We start from the raw sequence: 19,825 nt of genomic DNA on the forward strand, positions 1-19,825 counted from the left end.
TCCAGGCACGTTGTCCCGCCCCCGGGCCTGGCTCTCCGCTGCCCACCTCCCACCCAGCAGGGTCGCGGTCTCCAGCGGTGACCGTCGCCAGTGATCTACAGGCCTTCCCGGCAAGCCCGAGCACGGGTAGAGGACCCTCTCTGCGCCGCCCTCGGCGGGCGCTGGGGCTTACAATCACCTTGCCCAGCGCCCGCGCGGGTTTCCCGCCGGGCCCCCGCCCGGAGGAGCCGCCCCCCGCCCGCCCCGCCCCGGGCCCGCCTCCCCGCCCCCCCGCGGGGCTTCTATAAAGTTCCTCTTTCCCACCTCGGGTTCTCAGTTGCACCACTTGAACTTGGCACCCGACGCTCCCCTCGGCTCCGAGGCAGGAGCGAGGTAAGCCCGGGGTCGACAGAAAGATGGGGACCGGGCTCCCGGGCAGGGGGGGTGATCTGGGCTCCGGGCCCAGAAGAGAGCTGGACCCGGCTTGGGGCGCGGAAGGGAGCGAGCCCCCCGAGTGCCCCGCCGCCGGGTCGGGTCTCCGGGGCTGCTCGTCCCGAGCATCACCGGCCGGTCGCCGCGCGCCCGCCTCCTGGCCTGCCGGGCCGGGAGTCACACTCTGGGGACGCCGCTGGCGGGCCCCGTGGTGGCCGGGCGCGGCCGCGAAGGGACCCAGGCGGCGGCCGACTTTCCCGCGGGGAAGCCCCCAGCCCTCCGGCTGCGACTGGCAGCTTTCCTAGCGCCTCCGCGCCGCGGGGCCCACAACCATGCGCCCCCGCGCGCTCTCCCGGGGGCCCTGCCCCGCGCCCGCCCTGCGCGCGGGGACCCAAGCCCCGCGACTCTCCCGCCTCGGCTCTCTCGCGCGGCCCCCTGAAGCCCGTCGGGTGGCCGCGGTCGCCGGCTGTTCTTGGGCAGCTTGCGGGACGCGGGAGTTGCGGGTCCCCAAGGGAGCGGGGACAGGGAAGGGGAGCCGAGAGGGCGGGGAGGAGGCTGGCGACGGCGCGGGGCGCAGAGGACAGACCCGAAGAGGGAGGCTGGGGAGCGCCGCGCGCGCGGCGTCGGGCCGGGCTAGCGCGCCCAGCGGAGGCGGGAGAGCGGGGACACGGGTTGCGCGGCCGGGCGGAGGGGCTTTCGGGGACGCAGCACGGGGCCCTCGGGGGCACCTTCCCCTGGGCCCTTGGACTGCACGCGCCCTGTCGCCACGGGGAACCCCGACCGCGTGGTCGCGCCGGCGCGGGCCGTTAGGGGGGCGCCGAGGCCCCGGGCTGGGTGCCGGCGCCCACGGGGCACTGCCTCCCTCCCCGCAGCTCGGCGCGGCGCCCGCGGGGTCCCGGAGGCATGAACCTGGAGGGCGGCGGCGGCCGGGCCGGCGAGTTCGGCATGAGCTCGGTGAGCTGCGGCAACGGGAAGCTGCGCCAGTGGCTCATCGACCAGATCGACAGCGGCAAGTACCCGGGGCTGGTGTGGGAGAACGAGGAGAAGAGCATCTTCCGCATCCCCTGGAAGCACGCGGGCAAGCAGGACTACAACCGCGAGGAGGACGCGGCCCTCTTCAAGGTGAGCGCGGCGCCCCGCGCGGGGTGCGAGCCGCGGGGCCGCGGCGGGAAGGGGCCCGGCGCCCGGCGCCCGGGGCCCGGGGCCCGGGAGGAGAGTGTGCGGGCGCCGCGGGCGCGGGGCCCCGTCGCGGCGTGCGCGCTGCGCCGTCCCCAGTCCTCTGGGGCTGAGCAGGGCCAGGCGGAGGCCCCAGGGCCCAGGGCGCTGGCTGTTTCTCTCAGGCTCCCTCTCTGCCTGCCTGGTGGTGGTGTTTCTTCCTGTGTCTGTCTGTCTCTCCGCGTGTGCCCATTGGTGTGCTGAGCGTCTGTCGTCTCTGTTTTCCTGTGCCTCTCTCTCTCTTTGTGTCAAGGAGCTCAGTTTCACTATTTCTCTCTCTGGGACCCTCTGATTCTGGACATTTTTTTCTTTCCTGGTCTAGCTGTTTTTGGGTCCTTCACATTTCTGCTTCATGCTCTCCATCTCTGTGATTCTGTTGTTCTCTGGATCTCTCTCTGGGTCCTTCCAGCTCGTTAGGTGGTTCTCTCTGTGAGCCTTTCTCTTTCTCTTTCTGTCTTGCGCTCAGGATCTCTGCATCTTTCCCTCGTTCCTTCCCTCTCCTACTGTCTCCCTCTCTGAAGCACTGATATCTCTCCTCCCTCCCTCCTTCTCTCTCCCTCCCTCCTTCTCTCTCCCTCCCTCCCTCTATCTCCATCTCTCTCTCCGCTCTCTTCCTCCCGCTCTCTCCCTCCCTCGCCCTCTCTCCCTCCCTCCCTCCCTACCTCCTTCTCTCTCCCTCCCTCTCCCTCCATCTCTCCCTCCCTCCCTCCCTCTCTCTCTCACTACTTCTCTCTCCCTCCCTCCCTCTCTTTTTCCCTCTCCCTCCTTCTCTCCCTCTCCCTCTTGCCCTGCCCTCTCTCTGAGTGTCTCTTGTGACCTCCTCTCTCTACAGCAATTTGCCCAGTGAAGTCAAGTGTGCCCCAGGCCACCACCTGAGGGCAGGCCAGAGGAGGGGACTTCCTCAGGGAATTTGCTCTCATACTACCTCAGGTCCTCTCAGCCCTGGCCCAGTTCCCATCAGAGCTGCTCAGCCTTTGGGGGATCGTGCAGAGCCCGTTCCAGGGGTCCCCAGCCTCTCACCCCACCTTCTACAAAGTCCCTTTCTCATTCTGCAGAGAATGTTCACTGGTTTGACAGGGTCCAGGTTGAGAAGCTCTTTACCGGGAAGACACTTGTCCCAAATTTCAAGGAAAAGTTTAAATCCGAAGCCCGTGAGCCCCATTAGTTCCTTTCTAGAATGCAACTCCAAGAGTCATTTTCGAAAGACCTCTCTTTCACCTTTTTTCTCTTTGTCCTGTCCCACCAGGCTTGGGCACTGTTTAAAGGAAAGTTCCGGGAAGGCATCGATAAGCCAGACCCTCCCACCTGGAAGACGCGCTTGCGATGCGCTTTGAACAAGAGCAACGATTTCGAGGAACTGGTTGAGAGGAGTCAGCTGGACATCTCAGATCCGTACAAAGTCTACAGGATCGTTCCCGAGGGAGCCAAAAAAGGTAGGGGCTTTCTTGCGAAACGGGGTTTCGGGCCACGGACGGAAGGCAGCCCGGGGTTGTCGGGCCTTCATTTTGGTCTGATGGCCACTTTCCCACGTTTCTCATGACCCCCCACCTCCTCCCTCCTGGCCGTACCCCGCCACTTGCTGCCCATTCTCATTCCCCGGCCCTGGCTTGGGAAGCACGCCGTGACGCACCTGCCCCGTGAGGACCTGGTGTTCCCAAGTGCCCTTCCCACACTATTTCATTTTATTCCCTCCTGGTCTGCACAGGTCAGGCCTTGTAGAACTCAGTTAATGGCACAAACAGATACATGCCCTAGCGACCTGCTGACAAATGCCTTATTTGTCCACACTGCATCATGCATTCTAGGAATTCAGCCCTCAGGTATTTTTCCAAGATTTGACTTTTAGTCATGCCAGTTCCTTTTTTCATATGGTGTCGTTTCCCTTTTCTCCAAATGCAGGAGCAAAGCAGCTTGCCCTGGAGGACCCACAGATGGCCGTGGGCCACCCGTATACTATGGCAGCACCTTATCCTTCGCTCCCATCTCAGGTATACTGTAGGCGAGGGCCTCTCAGGTGTACTGTAGGCGAGGGCCTCTCAGGTGTACTGTAGGGGAGGCCTCTCAGGTGTACTGTAGGGGAGGGCCTCTCAGGTGTACTGTAGGCGAGGGCCTCTCAGGTGTACTGTAGGCGAGGGCCTCTCAGGTGTACTGTAGGCGAGGGCCTCTCAGGTGTACTGTAGGGGAGGGCCTCTCAGGTGTACTGTAGGCCAGGCCTCTCAGGTATACTGTAGGGGAGGGCCTCTCAGGTATACTGTAGGCGAGGGCCTCTCAGGTACACTGTAGGGGAGGGCCTCTCAGGTACACTGTAGGGGAGGGCCTCTCAGGTATACTGTAGGCCAGAGCCTCTCAGGTATATTGTAGGGGAGGGCCTCTCAGGTATACTGTAGGGGAGGGCCTCTAAGGTGTACTGTAGGGGAGGGCCTCTCAGGTGTACTGTAGGGGAGGGCCTCTCAGGTGTACTGTAGGGGAGGGCCTCTCAGGTGTACTGTAGGGGAGGGCCTCTCAGGTGTACTGTAGGCGAGGGTCTCTCAGGTGTACTGTAGGGGAGGGCCTCTCAGGTGTACTGTAGGCCAGGGCCTCTCAGGTGTACTGTAGGGGAGGGCCTCTCAGGTGCACTGTAGGCCAGGGCCTCTCAGGTGTACTGTAGGGGAGGGCCTCTCAGGTGTACTGTAGGGGAGGGCCTCTCAGGTGTACTGTAGGCCAGGGCCTCTCAGGTGTACTGTAGGCCAGGGCCTCTCAGGTGTACTGTAGGGGAGGGCCTCTCAGGTGCACTGTAGGCCAGGGCCTCTCAGGTGTACTGTAGGGGAGGGCCTCTCAGGTATACTGTAGGGGAGGGCCTCTCAGGTGTACTGTAGGCCAGGGCCTCTCAGGTGTACTGTAGGCCAGGGCCTCTCAGGTGTACTGTAGGGGAGGGCCTCTCAGGTGCACTGTAGGCCAGGGCCTCTCAGGTATATTGTAGGGGAGGGCCTCTCAGATATACTGTAGGCGAGGGCCTCTCAGGTGTACTGTAGGGGAGGGCCTCTCAGGTGTACTGTAGGGGAGGGCCTCTCAGGTGTACTGTAGGAGAGGGCCTCTCAGGTGCACTGTAGGGGAGGGCCTCTCAGGTGCACTGTAGGCCAGGGCCTCTCAGGTATACTGTAGGTGAGGGCCTCTCAGGAGGGAAGGCCAGGAGAGGAGCTGGCTCCCTAGAGGGGAGTGGAAACCTAACAAAAACAGTGAAACCTGGTTTGCGCTGTGATGTGGTAAAACAGGCAAACTCTTGGTCATTGAATGACCATCTCACTTTCCAAATGGCTTTGCTCCCGGTTGGGCTTTCATTAGGGGGTGGCTGGGGGTGGGTGCCTGCCTGTTGGCACACACTTGTCCTGTTGCCTCCAAAATCTTCTGGGAAACAGACCTTTTGTGGAAGTTGTGCATTTGGGGAGTCGTGCTTTATCATGTGAAACCACAGGGCAGCTGATCTCTTCCGACTTTCACGATGTGAATTGCAGCTCTGTTTGATTCCCCTCGGTGGGTTAAAGAAGGCAGTTTTCCCTGCAGTATTTTTGGCGCCGGATTTTACCATATGATGAAGCTTTACATAAATCACTACTTTACAACAGCTTTTCCATTGTGCCGGGCGATGCTCTGGGGGCAGGTTCCTACCTCGTGCGATGGGCATCTCATTCTCAGGTCTTTTCAGATGATAGGATATTCTGGCAGCCAGCCCAGTAAGAGCTTCCCCGAGGAGTTTGGAAGGATGTAAATGACCCCCCACCCCCACGGCCGTCCGCCCCTGCCCCATCGCCGCGTCTCAGCTCCTCCCTTGTGTTGCTTTAGCAGGTTCACAACTACATGATGCCCCCCCACGACCGGGGCTGGCGGGAATACGTCCCCGACCAGCCGCACCCCGAGATCTCCTACCAGTGTCCGGTGACGTTTGGACCCCGCAGCCATCACTGGCAAGGCCCTGCCTGCGAGAACGGTAAGGAGCACGCCGTGTGGCTGCCGCGGCGCCAGCCGGCCACGGGGCCGTGATCTTCCTGGGTATTTCTGGGCAGTGACATGGCAGCAGAGTGGAGGGGTTTTTTCTCTTTCCTGCCAATGACAAGGTCCTTAGAGGAAGGAAGCCGAGGTTTCCCAAATACCTGGGACCAAAGCTAGGCGCTCTCCCAGGTGTGCTCTTCTTTAAACATGGCAGAAATCATTCGGCGGAGCTAAAATCTTCCGGATGTATAGAAGACTGAAGGTCATAGGCTATCAGCATTTGCCAGTGGAAGTGCCGGGACTGGGGTTCGATTTCAGATCTCCTAATCCCCAAGCTTAGCCTTCAGACTGGTTTATCTTTTTTTTAAAAAAAGAAAATTGTCTAGTTCGTGGACTAAGTGTTCCTGGGCCTACTTGAATAATCTTTAGTTTTATTTTTAATCTTGGGCCAAAAGTGGTGGATTTTGGCCATCTTCCACCATAATGCTGACTGGGGGCCTGTTTCTGCTTCACCATCTGTAAAATGGACATAATACAGCCTTGCCCGAGGCCTGCTTCCGTAGGGCCAGTGGGAGATTACTGAGACAGATTTCTCTTGAACAAAGATGATACACTCTTTGCAGTTGCTCTTGGTAGTAGAGGTGATGATAATAAGGGAATGCCTAAAGACCACGGGAAGACATGGGAAGTCTCACAGGGTGCCTCGCACCAGTGTTGCGTGGGTCCCCAAGACATTTACTCCTTCTGGATTAGCTGCAAACCCGTGCCCACAGGGAGTCCCCACACGTTGGAATGAGATCTCCCAGCAGAAGCACTAATTTATCCCCGAGAAAACTCCATAAGGCTCGTTTAATATATACGAAAACACAAGCTTTTAGGACGTTCAAGTTGGTTATTTTCATAGAAATCCCAAGACAGCTGAACACATTGCTCCTTTGGTGTGTTCAAAGAGTATTTGCTCCCTAACAATTCCATCTGCTCCCCATTTCCTGGGCATGTTCAGTTCCTTCTTGGCTTATGGTATTGAAGAAATAGTATGCCCTTATTTAATTTGTGTATTAAGTGATGTGTCTATTAGAAGCTCAAAATTCGGTTTGATTAGCTTTTCAAGAGACGTTTGGAAAAGAGTTTCGTTCACACATTGTAGTGGAGGAATTAGCTAATGTTAAACTAGTTTCTAAAATTCAGACCTGGACCCAGTGTAGCAGGTTCTGTTGAACTAAGAACAAAGGGGCAATGCTTAGAGTTGTGCAAAAAGATGGAAAAGAGAGAAATATTTTGAATCCTGGGAACTACAAAGTGAAATGCCAGCAGTTATTCTTCCTCTGTTAATGAATTTTAATGCATCAAGCTTGGAGGTTTACCATAGACTCATTACTTCACTGGAAAGAGCCCAGAAGTAGGAAGTAGACTCTCCATCCTCTCTAAAATTTTTCATCAGGGTGTTGGTGTCAGAAACTCATGTAGAGCTGAGTTCATAGCACGGCTCTAAATTTGTCCTGTGACTGTGTCAGTCCCTTCTGATTCTTAGATCCTGTTTCCTTATTTATCAATTCGGGAGGTGGAATTCCTCTTTCCCACCCAAGTTATCATTTGTTTCCCCCTGCAACCTCAGTGTTTCCAAGCGGGACTGAACCTTGCCCTTGCCTCACAAGTGCGCTGTACCAGTTGATCCGCTTGGAGAGCACGGTGGGCCCTTGGGTCCAAAGGAGAAGGGGCATTTGGCCGAGGATGGCCCATTGTTCGCAGGTTAGGCGTCACCTCGGCGAGAGGCGGGCTCCCAGTGGGTTGGACGCTCCGTTTAGATGTCCTATTGATTTCTATTTGCAAATGCAGGTTGCCAGGTGACCGGAACCTTTTATGCTTGTGCCCCACCTGAGTCCCAGGCTCCAGGAATTCCCATAGAGCCAAGCATAAGGTCTGCCGAAGCCTTGGCGCTCTCAGGTGAGTGTGTGTCCCACCCGGGGGAGGTCCGCCCTGCGGTCCCATGGGGACCTCAGGGCAGGTTGGATGGCACTGGCCCTTCTCCCTGTGCCCAGGAGTGGCTAAGCATTAGGAGTTCACCACTCAGCAGCCAGTTTATGATGCTGACAACAGTTCCGAACGCCAGTTTGAATCGAGTCTTTCCAGCTCCTCAATCAGCATCCACCCAAATTCCAAGGAGCATGCAAACACTACCCTTGCATTTACCAAGGCTTGTTTGTTTGTTTTCTTAATTTAGTGATGGCCTACTGTGTGGTTCTCAGCCAATAGTCTCACAGTATAGTGTCATTTTTAAGGAATGTACAAGGGCTCTTCATTTTTAAAAGCTGGCTGTCCTTCCAGGTTTATCCACAAGCAGGTCACCCTCATTGCTTCCTGGGGACTTAGTTCTAGCTCCCGGTCTTGAAAATGTCCCTGTGCCTAACAGGGAGGAGCATTTTGGTATTCCTGTGAAACTCTGATGTGTCTTGCACACAGATATGGATCGATTCTGATCCTTAAATTCCATTTCTCAAAGAATTCCTGTACCACAGAGATCTTACCTATTTTAAGGATGTGATTTTCAAATTGCCTTCCAAGGAAGGTGCCTTGGGACTTGTTAAGTGTATTGGGCATATTAAATACTATTTTGGATTGCCTTAGAATGGGATTGGTTCTTTTTATTTAATGCCAACATCTTAAGCTTTGGAATTCTCGCCTCGTCCCCTGCCCTCTTTAAAGGTCAGGATGGAAAATAGAAACTGTGTTCAGGACGGTGAGAGGGAACTGCCACTTTTGCTCCACAGGGGGTAGAGTTTTGCTTTTTCAGTTCTTCTCAATTCCCGAGTTATGGATGAGACCTGCTGCCTTCTTAGGTAGTCGTGAATGACTGAGAATGCCTTTTGGGAGGAGGTGTTTCAGAGCACTACGGCTTGTGTTTGTTTTTAGAAACTTTCAAGCCCTTTTCTTGAGTACCTACAGCTTGCGTGGGTGCCTGAAGAGGTAGGAAATAAACAGCTATTTATACTGCTGTGACCTCGTGATTGCTGATGACATTAAATGAAATGAAACCAACCCTGAGAATCACCTCTAAAGGCCAACCCCCCTTGCTCCTTCAACTTACACGTCCCTGCTCTCAGCCAGTGGGTTGACAGTGGTAGAAATGGAAGTGGAGAACTGAGACAGTGACGTCACGGGTTGTTCAAGTCTCAGAACCTGCCATGGAGGAAGAAGAGGGTTTGTGGGGTTTTCTTTTTTTGCTGTTGTTACGCAAATACAGATGAATTACCAGCAGTTTTATTAAGAGAATTGCAATTCCCATTCATTTGACTATCCCATGCAGTCCCTGATGCCTTCTTGCCTTTATTTCATGAGGCCTTTAGAAAGCTAGTTTTGTCCTTTCAGCCTATGGGTGAAGCTTTAAAGAAGTTTCTGAAGTACATACAACTTTTGTAAATAGATTCATCTTCTTTGAAGTTTTAGAAAGCACAGCTTCAGGTTATTTTCAAACTCAAACTCAAAACAAGTGGAATTTCATCAGACTTTGCAAATATGCTGTTGCCTCTTGGAACATTTTTCTCAAAAAAGAGAGAGAGGAGTCCTTTCTTTGCACAGGAATTAGCTTTATTATAAAAGTAGTACATGTGCAGTATAGAAAATTAATTTTAAAATCCGAAAAACCAAAGTGAAAAAGAAAAACATCCCCTTCCCAACACCTAGAGATCACTACTGAGATGGCTATACTTATCTTGAACTTACACTGTGCACATAAACACATATAATTTTTTTTTAGTCTAAATGACATCATATTGATATTTTAGGGTAATTTCAGATGTGTGGACATACTTGCTTTTTTTTCTGAAACACCATTATATTCTTTTTGCTAGTAGATGCTAAACTTAGAGTTTACTTCCTCCCAGATCAAGATTGATTGCCATGATTAAAAATGAATCCATGGGGTGAAGGAGGATAGAGAGCTATTGCTTATGCGTACAGAGTTTCTGTTTGGGGTGATGAAAGAGTTTTGGTAATGCGTGATGGCGATGGCAGCATAAAAACTGTGACTGTAGTTACGTCACTGAATTGTATACTGGAAAGTGGTTAAAATGGGAAATTGTGTTGTATATATGTTCGATGACAACTTTTTAAAAAAGGGGTTCTTGTTCAGTGGTATATGGCTTAGCACTTTACACATACATGTTCCCATCATCACTATCATAAAAATAAGATTAAGTTCTTAGATGCTCAAGTGAGCTTTGCAGGGTTGTTCTTTCATAGAAGTTTAACGTATTTCACAGAAAATTAATGAAAGGTAGCCTCTCCCATAGAAGAAAGAGTCCATGGTCACGTACATTTGGGCTAGATAAGGTTAAGTAGGTTCCTTTAGTGGGGGGCTTCTCTAAATGTTTGATAAACTCTCAGCATCCGTGGCCCTTTAAGAAGGAGTGAAGGGTGTGCAGCCTTCCCCCAACCGCCTTGACCTTGGAGCTCTGCCCTCTTCCTGGAGGACCTTGCACCGCAGTGCTCCACAAACGCCCTGTTTAGCAGAGCCGCTTGGCCCCCCTCGTGGGGTCAGATGCCGCTCTCAGCCCAGCCCTGACTCTGGAAACCTTTCTCCCGTGCAGACTGCAGGCTCCACATCCGCTTGTACTACCGGGAGATGCTGGTGAAGGAGCTGACCACCTCCAGCCCCGAGGGCTGCCGCATCTCCCACGGCCACACCTACGACGCCAGCACCCTGGACCAGGTCCTCTTCCCCTACCCGGAGGACAACAGCCAGAGGAAGAACATTGAGAAGCTGCTGAGCCACCTGGAGAGGGGCGTGGTGCTCTGGATGGCCCCCGACGGGCTGTACGCTAAGAGACTGTGCCAGAGCAGGATCTACTGGGACGGGCCCGCGGCGCTCTGCAGCGAGCGGCCCAACAAGCTGGAGAGAGACCAGACCTGCAAGCTTTTTGACACGCAGCAGTTTTTATCAGGTAACGCATCTAACTGTCTTTTGGAACTGAGAATCCCAGTACTTGTCAGCCTGAGAGAGGAAATGGATGTGGTCGAAAATGACAGGGCCACCCCGATGCCAGGCAGAGACCTTCCTTCTCTGAGACCTTTGAACTCACCAAGCTAGATCCCAGCAGGGGTTTCCTTTCTGGTCCTCTCTCTCCCCTCTGCCGCCTTCTGTTCCTGCTCCCCCTCGATGCCAAGCCGATGAGCTCGTCCCGATGAACTGTGCTTCAGGATGACATTTGAGAATGAGAATTCCAGTTTTCAGCCAAAAGTCCCCTCTTAGATTCCATTTTATGGATGGTACCATCTCAGCAACCAGGTCTGCTGAGGTTTCAGATATTTTAAGGTCCCTAGAAAAATAGGGGAGATTAGAAGCACATTATTAGCATTCTTGGTTAAGAGATGTGTCGTTCCTATGCAAACCTCCTGCAATACGTGGAACCCAGGTTAGAGCAGTTTGAACTGATTTTGCACAGGGGAAATTATGAGCTCTCTAAGATAACACAGAAATTCCGTGTTATCTCTATGACAATAAGTGCTTCTAATCATATTTTCCAGAACCACTAGGTTTTGATTTTATGACAAATTAGCCCTGGGCTGGCTTTTGTGGAACCAATGGCCGCGCCATTCTGAAGCTCAGTTTGGAGCGGTAGTGCAGTTATCTCGCCTCAGGACTCCCCTTTGGAACAAGAAGGTGGATCCATCTGCCTAATCCTTGGCTTGTTTCAGAGCCCTCCATGTCTTTGGTTTTTCATGTGCCTCCCCTTTCCCTCAAGATGCTTCTTGATTCAATTGTTTAAAATAAAAATAACAGTGCTCCCACACCACTCCAGCCTCTTGGGCTAAAGCAGACCAGATTTGCTAAAGCTCATCCAAATTCTCTTTCGGTGACTCCCATACAAGCCTGTCTCTAGAAAACCAGCCTTCCCACAGAGGCAGGACAAAGCCAGAGCCAGCAGCCAGCCTCTTCAGGCAGCCCCTGGGAGGAAGATCCCTGGTCACCGAAGTCTTCCATCTCGGTGGACAGTGGTGATCACGGCAGGGAGGGGAGGGGAGGAAGAGCAGGTGACACCTCCCTGCCCCCTTACTTGGATTGGTTTCTGGAAAGCCATGCATTCCAGAGGAGGCTGCAGTGTTGGATTTCTTCAGATGGTACATCTTGGGGGTTTTGGTCCTTGGAAGATACCCCAGGACTAGGGCTTTAATTGAGGCATTCCGGGAAAAGGTCCCCTGCTTCCCCGAATTTCTCTTGCCATTCAGGTTTTAGGAAGATGAGTCCTCCTGTGAGGTATGTTGTGAGTTACAAGTGCAAATTGCCCAAGACAGATGGATGGGTACAGGCGAAGAAGGGGCTGGTGGGTGTCCTTGGGAAGCTAGTTTCCTCACCTAGAATTTAATAGTTATCTTCGAGCAAGAGGTGTTTGATATTTTCCCCCTTCTTCTGTGGCTCAGAGCTGTGTTTTGGCCTCTGGCACCTTTTACCTTGAAGTGTTCTTTGAAGCTCAAGGAAGATCCTGTAAACTTGAACATGGCTCTGTTAGACCAGCTTCAGCCTAATTAAGAATTTCTACCAAACATGGTCTTGTTATGAAGGGTTGGAGGTATGGCTTTTTCAGACAATTTCACCAACTCCACACCTGGATTGAGCTTGTGTAAAGGTGTCCTCTCAAACCATAGTACTGTGAATGCATTTTACATAGCCCGACTAAGTTGGTTGAATTTGGTTTGCATTCTGGAAGGGGGTTAAAAAAAAGCAGGAAGTCAAGTGAGTTAGCTAGAAACCTTTCTTCAGTTGAAGAGAACAGTGGAAATCTTTGATATCTACCCATTCAGGACTTGCAAGCTACAAGGGGCAGCCCGAAAGGCAGAGGCCAAGAGTGCATCTGATAAAAAGGTGCATGTGCATTTGCTATTTTGCAGAAGCTTTAGCAGCTACTGTATATGTTCATTTTTGGGGGGACATGACATTTTACTCTAGCATGAAGACTAGGGACAACTAGAAATGTAAGCCCCTTCTTAAATGTGGACAAGGGATTGATGGGCTAATGTCAGAGGTGGAACACTTGTCTTTCCAGCTGTGTTCCTGTCGCTGGTATGCATCCTATGGACAAGTGGGGGCTTTGTAATCACAAATTGGGGCCAGCAGTCCTTCGTCACTGTCCTTCCATCCGAGAAGATGGGTGAAAAGTCAGTTCAGAACTACAGTTTAGGCTGAGTGCCAAGGGGAACGCAGGAACGCTAGTGGCCAACTCCCTGGCCAATGTAGGTCATTGTCTTTGGTGCGCCCAGTTACGTAGACATCCTCTGTGGCACAGATACTCTGGAATCAGGATGTTGTGGGATGTGGTTTCAAAATAATCCTAGGACAAGTCAGAAAAGCCAGTTTTTTTAGAAAATGAGCCTTTCTTTGTCTAACTTGTTCTTTTGCGGCAATATGACTGTGGTTGGTTTTCTTTTCCTCTCTCCCGTCACCCCTTTCTGTCACCCTTTTGCATCTTTCTGGGTTCAGTGCTGCAAAGCAGTGCTCTTAGACTTCAGGTCATATTCCCCTATAAGAATATAGACCCGCTCCTAACAAAGTGCGCATGTGCACGTACACATGTAATTTTGGGTCTAGGTTCTAGGAATTTAGGATCCTTCTGTAAGGGAACTAAAAAGCATATTACTCTTGGAGTCTTCAGAATCAGCAGTGGGCTCTTGTTCCCTGCTTTTAACCGGGATATTGGGGGCTGAGAATCTGACACTTCTGCTCCTGGGTCTTCTACAGAGCTGCAGGCTTTTGCTCACCACGGCCGCTCCCTGCCGAGATTCCAGGTGACCCTGTGCTTCGGGGAGGAGTTTCCAGATCCCCAGCGGCAAAGGAAGCTCATCACTGCCCATGTGAGTGTCCACCAGGGTCCAGATTATTGGCTTTCCCCGAATCAAGGGCCGAGTCCCATTTAGAGATGCGCCAAATGGAAAGTCAAGGTCACGTGACCTGGGACAATGGAGCCAGCCCTTAGAAGAGCAGGAGGCGGGTGCGGTCCAGGAACAGCTCGGGGTACTCCCACAGAGACCCATGTCTGTTCCCAGCCCAGAGGGATGGGTTCATCCCAGGACGTGGGAGGTTACTGAAAACCACGGGCTCCAGTGAAAACTGCCTTTGACTTTGTCCTCCATTTTACCTGATTTGGTTCAGGCTTTAGTTAAATGTCAACCTCAAGTCAACAACTATAGAAATGATCCCTGAAAGTATAGTCTTTAAATGTCAACCTCAAGTGATGGTTGAGACTGAAAAGTGTCATCCTTCACTTGACCCTCGGGCGAAACCCAGAGTTCAGTAGACTCTGCATATAGGTTGTTGCATAGAAGGACTAACAAAAAGATTAGCTGTTCGGACGGCTCCAGAGATGAAATGTTTTGATGTGTTATAGTGTATAACTTCATACTTATCTTTACTGTACTCTTGGATATCAAGTTATTTATTTAAGGATGAGCCAACTGCAGGATGTGGAAAAAGATTATCTCAGTAATGTCTTTTTTTTAATCTTTTATTAAGGTGGAACCTCTACTAGCCAGACAACTCTATTATTTTGCTCAGCAAAACACTGGACACTTCCTGAGGGGCTACGATTTACCCGAACACATCAGCAGCCCAGAGGAGTATCACAGGTCGATTCGCCATTCTTCCATTCAAGAATGAAAAACTTCAAGACGCTTGATTTTTGCTCCATTGTAAATATTTGAGTTGTGACCAAGGACCCTCCTCTTTTTCTTTTGAGGAACTTGAAACTGGGGGCTTCACTTCAACCCTTGAGGAGAATCCTGGTAAAAGCATGTCTAGATTATCAGATACATCCGATTGACAAACTCTCCAAAAGGAATGTGCCCTTCAAGTTTCTAGAGACCGCCGTCATGGGTGATACCTGCGAAAACTGACCAAATCTGTGTTTACGGATACCTAGATGCTGCCGTTCATCTCATGCTGGTTATTTCTTGCTTGAAGACTGAGAATACTTGGGTTGCACTATTGACTACTAACTAGAGTGATGAGAGCACTTAGGTGTTGTACCATTTCTCAGGGAAGTAAAATCTACATTTGAGGCTACTCCTCTCAATAGAAATTTATTGATCCGTGTAGGAGCTGTGGTTCTTGTGGGAAAAGACTTGCTGATAGAAGGAAACTCCATCTTTTGATGGAGGTGGGGTCCCAGTGTCTCCCAGTTTGGGGTGGTCCCTCCACTCCACCTGCCCGGGGTCCTCACCTATGAGTGACCCCCATTCTGTCTCCCCCTGCCTCCCACTTGCTTTCTCTCCTTGGGCCTCCCTGGAAGTCATTTAGTAGACTCTGTTGCTGTTATCTCAAGCCAAAAATCACTAGGGGTAACTTTGGGTGGTATTTGCTTATCCTACAGTCTAGTACTGGCTGGTTAAGATACTTTTGTCTCTTTTTGTCTTTCACGCTTCAGAAACTATTGCTAAAACTGTTTTTAATTTTTAAAGAAGCTTTAGATTACATAATGCTACCAAAATATTATAAGGGATTCCTATATGCCCCCCTCCCTGCCCCACCTTCCCCACATTAACAACATCCTTCATTAATGTGGTACATTTGTTACAATTAATGAAACATTTGCTACTAACTGTGGACTATAGTTTACATTATAGCTTATACTCTTGTCCTGCACAATTTTTTAGGTTGTAGCAAAATACATAATGGCCTGAACCTGTCATTGCAATGTCGTGCAGGACAATTCCAATGTCCCAAAAATGCCCCCATATAACACCTATTCTTCCCTCTCCTTCCCCTCAGAACCTCTGGTGGCCCTGTTTTCTTGAAGAAAAAAAAAAATCACTGTCTAAGTACTACAGATATGTTTTTGAGACTCACTGATTATTTCCCCTCTTATCCTATTTGTTTTGTTTGGCTAAGTATCCATGACAACACTAAAGAGGAGGGGCCAGTGTGTTTCAAATTGGTAAACTCTGTTAGGAAAAATGATGACAGGATTTAACTTATTGCGTAATTGCAGACTCAGTGAGCTGTTTTTGCTTGTGTTTGTATATTATGTGCTTCCTCGTGCCTATAATGGTTTGACAAGGCCTTAGCGTTACAGGGCTTTTCCCCAAAGCATCTTTTGATAGACCCACAGATATCTCCACTTGCTTAAGTAAACCTGATCCTTTGCTTTTTTGTTTTTTATTTTGAAAAAGTACAGATACTCAGACTGTGAGGCTGAGTATGGTCAATAGTTTTCTTATACTGCAAAATAATTGCTAGACTTGCAGGCTTAGCAAAGGACTTGCTATTTCTCAAATACATGCCACTCCTATCTTAATCACCTATATTTTGTACACCCACTCAACAAACAATTATGAACTGTGTGTTCTATCTCTTGCATTTGGAATAGTTACCGGGCCCATCAAGTGGCTCAGAGTTCAGTAAGCAGTGAAGCCTCAGAACTTCATTCCTTTTGTTAATTTTTAAAAAGAATCTTTCATTACAAAATAATACTGTTAAACACAGAAACCACTGTAAACCTACAAACATCTACAGATTTTTTTTTTTTCTGTTTTCATCTGTAGACTTTTTAGAAACTCATGGGAACATATACACAAACTTTTATGCCACTCTCTTATTACCTGACGATTTTTGTTGGGCCTCGTGACAATGAAAATACAGATTTACCTCATCTTTCTAGCAGTGTTTTGGACTTCCAGTACAGTTTAAGATATCTCGTTGGGTACTGAGAATCAATATGCTTGGTTACAGATTATGTGTAGTGAACTAGTGGTTTATACATCTTATAGATGTAAAGTATTTTGGGGTATATTATCCTAATAGGGACATAAAGGCAGGATTAGGAATGGCTAGTATATGGCCTTCTTCATTGGAGAATCTTGAACTCGTCCCCAGCCCTCCAGAGAGGCTCTCGGCAGGTCTGTCTCCATGGGATTGTGTCTTCTTAATTCTCTAAGTAGATGCTAGATTCCAATAGCCATTCTGAATTCTTTTTTTTTTAACATCACTGCTGTTTTTGAAGTTGAGCTGCACTCCTTGGAAAATACTTGTTAGCTTGGGCTCTTTCCCATTTCTCATCTTTATATATAGTTAGGTTGTTTTTATTTTTTGTTTTGTTTTGTTTTAAACTTGGAGAGATCTAGTGAATGAGTTAAGGAATTAACTATGGAATCTGCTGGGTCAAGAATCCTGCTGCCTGTCTCACGACTTTGAAAGGGAATGGCTACTTTTCTCCTTCGTTGATAAAGTGGGATTAACAAAATGGAATTGCCCTTGTTCTTAAAGGAAGACGCTGTAGAATATTGTATGTAACTATTTTACTGTATGTAATGCTAAAGAGTTTCGGATTGCAGGGAAAACAATTTGCAAGTCTCTGAAATGCTTGTTCTCGGCTTATTTCTTGGGATTTCGTAGGCTTAGTAAATCCTGGGGCAATAATCGATGTCTTCTGAGATTCTGTAGAGAATGAGGGTTACCACTCATTTAAAACTGAAAGTTTCACACCCTGGGAAACCTACCTGGCCAGTCTGTGACAAAAGGAGATGGTCAGTCTCCGTAGAGAACCCATCGAGACTATTTATGGCTGCACCTCTGTTTCCGTATTTGCCAAGAGTATGAACTAGAAAAAGGTCTCCATTGCGAGAAAAGAGTTCAAGTCCCACAGTGGACTGGGCAGCTTTTCCAATGTGGATGTCCCCTAGACACAGGTATGCCTAGAGTTTGTTTAGAAAAAGGCGATCTTTGGGCCAAAGCATGAGCCAGACTCTCTTCCCACGGTGGCGCTTGCAAAGCCCAGAGCTGGAGCCTCTCGGGGGTGCTGCTCTGCCTGAGAGGGTGAGCCCCAAGTGCACACAGCCCTGCCGGAGGTCCAGCCCACCTTGTTTGACTTGGGCCGATTTTTCTTTTTGGTAGCAAATATTGTTTATATAAAAATACAGGTACAGTTCACACCTCCTTTCCCTTCCTCTCTAATCACATCTCTCCCTTCCCCTAGAGGTGACGTTGGACCCCAAATTTGCAAGATTCCTTAAGGCCTGATATTTTTACCCCGCGTCTCCCTGAATAAATTGTAGTAACACTTGTGTTCATTGACATTTTGCATTAAGGCTCTCCTGCTCTGTGTTTCATGCTGCCACTTGCTTTTTGCCACAGTTCCAATGTTGAGATAGATCCAGGTTGAGGTATATGGAGCTCGTTCAAGCTATTGTTGCGTAGCCCATAATGTGGATTTTTCTAATAATTATTCTGCCAGCTGTTCGGAAAGCACGTAGGATAAAGTTGCCAGTAGCTGAAGAGGAGAAGGGAAGGAAAGAGATGGGGGAGAGAAGCAGAGAAAAAGGCCAATATTCCTCCTCAGGCACAAGCTCTTGTTTTTCTCTAGGGTCTTGGTGACAGAAGACCCTGAGCATCCACTGCCCTCTCCTTCCCTCCCCACCCCCTTTTCATAGGCAAGCGAAGGGCTCTAAGTCCAGGGAGGACCCAGGCAGGTCTAGACTCTTAAACCCTCATCTGTGGATGCTCTCCTCTCAGGGACATTCACAGGCAAGTTGTCCTTAAGGCGTTCTTTTTTTTTTTTTTTTTTTTTTTAACTTCCAGCATTCTTTTTTTTTTTAATAGATTTAAAAAAAAATTTTTTAAAGAGACATAGATCATATAAAATGATACATTAAAAAATATAAGAGGATCTTATACACCGCCACTCCCCGCCCCCCACATCACCAAAATCTTCTGTCATTTTGGCACATTCATTGCATTTGGTGAATACTTCGGAGCACAGTAGTCTACCGCAGGGAATACAGTTTACCCTGTAGTTCACACTCTCCCCCAGTCCATTCAGGGGGTTATGGCAGGATACATGATGTCCTGCATCTGTCCCTGCACTATCACTGAGGACAACTCCCAGGCCCGAAAGTGCCCCCACATCACACCTCTTCCTCCCTCCCCCTGCCCGCAGCAACCCCCGTGGCCACTGCTTAAGGCATTCTTAAGGCACTCTCTGGACAATCCTTGTATATAATTGTATGGTGAGTTTTAGTCACAAATTGATTTTTCAAAGCTGACATATTTGTGATAATCTAGTGTTTTAAGGTTGCTGATAAATAAAGACTTTTTTTAAAAAAATTTTTTGTTATGGTTGCATGTGTAGTGCTTGACACTGGCACTCTCATCTTGATAGCTTTTTAAGGACTTCCTCCTCTGGTAAGCTCTTTTGGTGAAGGCACTTCGCAGCTTCCTTCCTTCCTGGCTGGGTGGCCCTGAAAGAAGATCTCAGTGTTTAGCTTGTTTAATTGAAAAAAAAAAAAAAATTAAGCTGTCAAGATTGTTCCAGTGCAAGGTGGTTCTTCCAGCATGTGTAAATCATGTAAAGAGAGTTTTTATGACCCTTTTCCTCCCCTCGCCCCTGCCTCCGCCTGCTTGTTTCAAATGACCTGGGAGACCCAAGAGAATTCTTTTCCTGCTTCCTTTCGTATCCAGAACTCCCTGGTGTTGGCGCTAAAGGAAGGGCTCAGGTTAACGGGCACCCGATGTCGGATGTGACATAAACTCTGGACCAAGAAGCGAGGCTGGGTGAGCTCCAGAGCCTGTGGTGGGAGCTCAGGTGGGAGCAAAGGTGGGAACCACTGCCACTGCCAAGGGGTCACCCGGACACGTGTCCCTCTGGAGCCCACCAAGGCACTCTCCTCCCTCTACTTTCGTGTTGCTTCTGTGATTGACGAGCTGGGTGCTGTGGGTCGCTCAGTGGGGGGGATGGAGAGGCGGGCGGTGCCACAGTGTGTGGGCGCCTATGTGGGACTCTCAGAAAAGTTTGTATTGGGTGGATCTAGGATCCCCAGAATATTAGGAGAAAACAATTTTGAGTTTTCTAAATGGTAATGAAAGAAATAATGGGAACTACTTTTTTTTTTTTTTTAACTGCTTCTTGGGACTAGTTGCTCAATAAATATTGCCTAGAAATGGGCCTTAGTCAGCATACATAAGAAAGGTTTAGTCAAATAATGTAGCTACTTGTTTATAAATGTATTTCAAGGGGTTTTTGAGCCCTTGAGCTTGCTCTTAGGAAATTCACCCCTCCCTCAGGTACCAGTGTCATACTTTTTTTTTCTTTTTTTAAGATTTATTTATTTCTCTCCCCTCCCCCCCCACCCAGTTGTCTGTTCTCTGTGTCTATTTGCTGTGTCTTCTTTGTCCGTTTCTGTTGTTGTCAGCGGCACGGGAATCTGTGTTTCTTTTGGTTGCGTCATCTTGTTGTGTCAGCTCTCTGTGTGT

The 19,825-nt window shown here is 49.7% G+C and overlaps 1 protein-coding gene and 1 pseudogene across 2 annotated transcripts; one reads left to right on the top strand and one right to left on the bottom strand.

Moving 5' to 3' along the window:
• Nucleotides 1-309: 309 nt before the first annotated feature.
• On the top strand, nt 310-14,644 carry IRF4 (interferon regulatory factor 4). Of its 2 annotated transcripts, none has more exons than XM_058285161.2 (9): nt 310-372; nt 1,284-1,533; nt 2,873-3,059; nt 3,526-3,614; nt 5,446-5,590; nt 7,429-7,536; nt 10,179-10,532; nt 13,325-13,437; nt 14,096-14,644. In XM_058285161.2, the coding sequence occupies exons 2-9, from the start codon at nt 1,315-1,317 to the stop codon at nt 14,237-14,239; spliced, it is 1,359 nt and encodes a 452-aa protein (XP_058141144.1). In that variant the 5' UTR covers nt 310-372; nt 1,284-1,314; the 3' UTR covers nt 14,240-14,644. The 2 variants fall into 2 exon arrangements, with proteins under 2 accessions (XP_058141144.1, XP_058141145.1); XM_058285162.2 differs by having other exon boundaries at nt 5,449-5,590.
• Nucleotides 13,720-13,798, bottom strand: LOC111766169 (small nucleolar RNA U3; annotated as a pseudogene).
• Nucleotides 14,645-19,825: the final 5,181 nt, after the last annotated feature.

This window comes from Dasypus novemcinctus, chromosome 22 (assembly GCF_030445035.2).
Source record: "Dasypus novemcinctus isolate mDasNov1 chromosome 22, mDasNov1.1.hap2, whole genome shotgun sequence".
In the NCBI taxonomy this organism is placed as follows: Eukaryota; Metazoa; Chordata; class Mammalia; order Cingulata; family Dasypodidae; genus Dasypus; species Dasypus novemcinctus.